General features: G+C 26.3%; 1 protein-coding gene across 1 annotated transcript in view; it reads left to right on the plus strand.

Annotated features, from left to right (window-relative positions):
• The first annotated feature begins 1,076 nt into the window (after positions 1 to 1,076).
• LOC117180223 overlaps positions 1,077 to 4,542 on the plus strand; it is an 8,207-nt gene continuing 4,741 nt past the window's right edge. Inside the window, exon 1 of the mRNA XM_033372609.1 lies at positions 1,077 to 1,405. Within this exon, the coding sequence (XP_033228500.1) occupies positions 1,262 to 1,405 (144 nt within the window). The 5' untranslated portion in view covers positions 1,077 to 1,261. The remainder of the gene's footprint in view (positions 1,406 to 4,542) is intronic.

A 4,542-nucleotide genomic window follows, 5' to 3' on the forward strand; every position in this document is an offset into this window, starting at 1 on the left:
TAAAGTCTTAAATATTATTAAGTTTTTAATGAGCTACGTTAATAATTTCAACAATAAATAATTTTGTTTAACTTTAACAAATAATAAAATCAATAATATGAGAAAAATAAATCACAAAAATATAAAGTTCGAACTGCTTTCAAAATGTATCTCAAAATTAAATTTTATTCATATCAAAACTACATATTTTCATGGATTTTTCTTTTTTGAAATAATTAGTAATAGTTACTCTTATTTTTCATATATTCTTTTTTGTTTATTTGCAAACAGCATCAAGTTTTTTTATTATTTTTGTTTTTTTCTTAATGCAATTCAATTGAAAAGACAGATCTACTTTTTGTGGTGCCATCTGTTGGCTTAGTTTGACTTATATTTCCCCTCCGGATCGTAAGAAAACTACTACTACATACACATACACGGTTGAGGCAGGGGGCTGCTTCTAAAGATTAAAATACGCTCCTTCTTTTGTTCTCATAAACTACACATTTCGAATTTCGCGCTCCTTTCGCTTACTTCACTGGATGACTATCGAGGACGCTAAGTGTCAAAACCCTCTTTCAATTTGCCTCAAATTCCCTTTGGCAGATACACTGCTATCTCGTATCCAGTATATATATATACATCAGTGGTATCTTCACTTTAATCAACAGCTAACTTCACTTCGTAGATTGCTGAGGGGAAAACAAGGGACCAAATGCATGTGATTCAGTTCATTTTTGCCCTATTTGCTAATATCTTCGTAAAAGCTAATTATTTCCATACAAGTGTATTTGAAAAATAGTTTTTATTTTTTAATTACTATTAAATGAATTAATAAAATGATAATAATTACTATTAATTACAAATAAATTACAAAAATAAAGTTTTTTTCCGTGCATTTGATTCATTGTTTCGCCCCTCAGATTTTAACAAAGTGAAGTTAGCTGATGGTTGAAGTGAAAATACCTAATTCCCATCTAATATGGTACCTTAACTAGAGAGATCTATAGAGCATCTAGTCTCTAGAGTATTATACATTCCCAACCCTGCTTTTTGGTCCCTTGTCATTAGCCACTTGCAAGTTTCCCAACTACATTGTTGCATATTTATAGCTATTTTTGTTTACTTATATCTTGATATCTGCAATATTTCTCATTTATAAAATAATTTTATGCAAAGTAGATAATTATTGATACTTCTTATTGCAATTTTATGAAATTTATCGTAAGTAATCGTGAAAAATAGTAAATTGTTAAACTCTGTGTGATAAAGAGGATACAAAATGGGTAGCACTGACAAGGCTGTGATCACGGGGTTCATATGCAGACTTTGCAGCAAGATGAATCGTTTTGTAATTCATATTTATGGTGAGGAAGGCGAGAGAATGAAACTGGCTGATAAAATTAACGCTTACCTGCCAATTACGGTAATTTTACATTAATTACATTTCATACTTTATACTTGTTTCAACCATTTATGTTCCGAACACTCCAAAAATTTTGACATTGACAGAGTGTGCAAACAAGAATGCAATGGAGGGCTGTTTTTTTATTTTATTATGTTTGATCGAATTTTATTTTGAAGATTTGATCCTGGCTCTCCAATATTCAAACATGTAATTATTCCGATCGAAAAGTATACTTCATTGTCCCATGTAACGGAATCACTTTGACCTTGTTCTGAAACATGTTTTGTGTGCTTTAAACTACTGGATCCTGGAAAACCATAAACTAACTAATTATAAAAAAAAACTTCAGGATTTCCATCTCTCGAAATGGAATAAATCAAAATCTGAAAACAATTTTCACTTTTCAAATCTTTAATACTTTAAAAACTCTGAAAATGTAGGTTTATGTGGTATTATACTTGTGAAGCACGATGAGTCTTAACCAACTTCAACCGAAAGAGATCTTTGAAGCTATATAATTTGTGTTTGATATTGATTTATGTTTCCATAGAAGTATTTTTTTTTTTATTTCCAATACAAAAATTTTGTTCAAACGCTTTTTTTATAATTTAAAACTTTTTATTCTTTAAATCAGGCGTGCATCATTTAATTAAAACCTGAGATGTGCCGATAATTAAAACAGTATTTCAACAACTTTTGCTGCGACAAAAGTTTTTTTTACAAATTTGCAAAAACCGGTGTAGATTATACAGTTCTCGTTTTGAAACATAACTTCATAATCATTTTTTACTCAGTTTTTAAGTAAAAAGAGATATTTAAAATCTAATTATTTAAACAAATATGAATAAAAAATGTATTTTTAAATGCACTTCTATGACTTCTTAAAATTGCATATCAAAAATATCCGAAGATCATCCTAGAAAACTTTGCAAAACAAAAAGTTCATTAATATTTTTTTTTAATAACCTTTGGATTATTTCTAATTTTTCAACATTTTTTGTAGAACTGTTTTGACTCGACATTTTAGTTTTAACAATCACGTAGTAAAAAGGTTTTTGATTACAATTTTTTTTTAATCATCATTTTTAGTGTTGAAAAATTTGGTAATGCATCACCTTGGCGTTAGTTTTTGTTTTAAATTATACTTTTAATACGTAATTTAAAATTCCCAAAAGCTTTAGATATATATTTTTTTTATTTGGAACTGTTTTCAAACTTAATAATTATATTTTAATTGATATAATTTAACAAAGAAATTATAAATTAAAGTTTTGATAATTTTATAATTGCTCTTGATTTTAGGCGACAATCATTTTTCCCATTTGAGAACAAAAAATCTTTACGAAATAAATATTCAGTGCAAACAGAAGTGTTAGTGGCGGTTCGATTTATAAGAATATTTTAAGATCTGAAGTAGGACAAAAAACTATAGCATTTCAATGAAAATATTTGTGATTTTTTAAAAAATAGACGTCAAAATTCGAATATCTGGACCTTCGTGGAAACTTTTTTTTTCAAATCTAGAATATACTTGTCGCATAATTTCCTTTTCTTTCCAAAAAATAAAAATGTCTTCGCTTATCTCTTCAGTGAAAATTGACCAAAACACTTTTTTGGTTTGGAAAACGCTTGTTTAATCATTTATTTAATTATTTAATTCTTTTCTCCATTTGGCATTTTTTATGGATTTTTAAATACTATTTAATCTTTTCAAACATATTTTTTTTATTAAAAAAGTACAATAAAACTGTTGGATTGAGATATATGCAAATAATGAATTTTTTTAGCAAAATTGATTGTTTTCAGTTTTTGAATTTAATATTTTTCCTATTTTAAAAATCCCAAAGTAAAAAAATGTTTATCCTAATAGGAAGCTGATGCCATTCTCCATTTAAAAACACTTTAAGTTGTTTTCTTCTTGTCCAAAAGAACGTTATCACAGTATTACAATTTTATAATAAAAGATTTTTTTACTCCAGACTAATTTTCTCTTGGGCAAAAATGTTTAGTTTTAATTCAATATGAAAATATATTACTTACTACAATGAAAATATGTCACTTGAATGGTTATCATGACATATGTTGTAGTATAAATATCATGAACAAATTTCTTAAAGTAACCTGAAAATTATAACGCATCAATGTGAGTTTTCGAAATGAGTAACGCATTACCATTATTAAAAAAATGTAACGTTCCGGCAGAGGCGGTCAGATCTGTGAAAAATATTTGTAAATCTTTGCAAAATATTTGAATTATTTAGTAATATTTGTGACATTATTTAAATCTTTGTAAATTGTTTTAGAAATCATTGAAATATTTTCAATCCTTGTGAATTCTTTGATAATCCTTTGAAAATATGTGTGAAGTATTCGGTAATATTTGTGAAATTATTGAAATTTTTGTGAAATATTTTAGAAATGATTGAATTCTTTGTCAAGTCTTCTAAATATACCCGAAGTCTTTGAAATATTTGTGAGATAATTGGAAAATCATTTAAATATATCTGAAATCTTTCTGAAATAATATAAGTCTTTGTGAAATCTATCTAAATCTTTGAGAAATCTTTAAAACATCATTTTGAAGTCTTTCGGAAATCATTAAACTCTTTGGGAATTCTTTGTAGATCTTTGCAAAATATTTGAATTATTTAGTAATATTTGTGACATTATTTTAATCTTTGTAAATTGTTTTAGAAATCATTGAAATATTTTCAATCTTTGTGAATTCTTTGAGAATCCTTTGAAAATATGTGTGAAATATTCGGTAATATTTTTGAAATTATTGAAATCTTTGTGAAATATTTTAGAAATGATTGAATTCTTTGTCAAGTCTTCTAAATATATCCGAAGTCTTTGAAATATTTGTGAGATAATTGGGAAATCATTTAAATATATCTGAAATCTTTCTGAAATAATATAAGTCTTTGTGAAATCTATCTAAATCTTTGAGAAATCTTTAAAACATCATTTTGAAGTCTTTCGGAAATCATTAAAATCTTTGGGAATTCTTTGTAGATCTTTGCAAAATATTTGAATTATTTAGTAATATTTGGGACATTATTTTAATCTTTGTAAATTGTTTTAGAAATCATTGAAATATTTTCAATCTTTGTGAATTCTTTGAGAATCCTTTGAAAATATGTGTGAAATATTCG

Source organism: Belonocnema kinseyi, chromosome 9 (genome assembly GCF_010883055.1).
Source record: "Belonocnema kinseyi isolate 2016_QV_RU_SX_M_011 chromosome 9, B_treatae_v1, whole genome shotgun sequence".
In the NCBI taxonomy this organism is placed as follows: Eukaryota; Metazoa; Arthropoda; class Insecta; order Hymenoptera; family Cynipidae; genus Belonocnema; species Belonocnema kinseyi.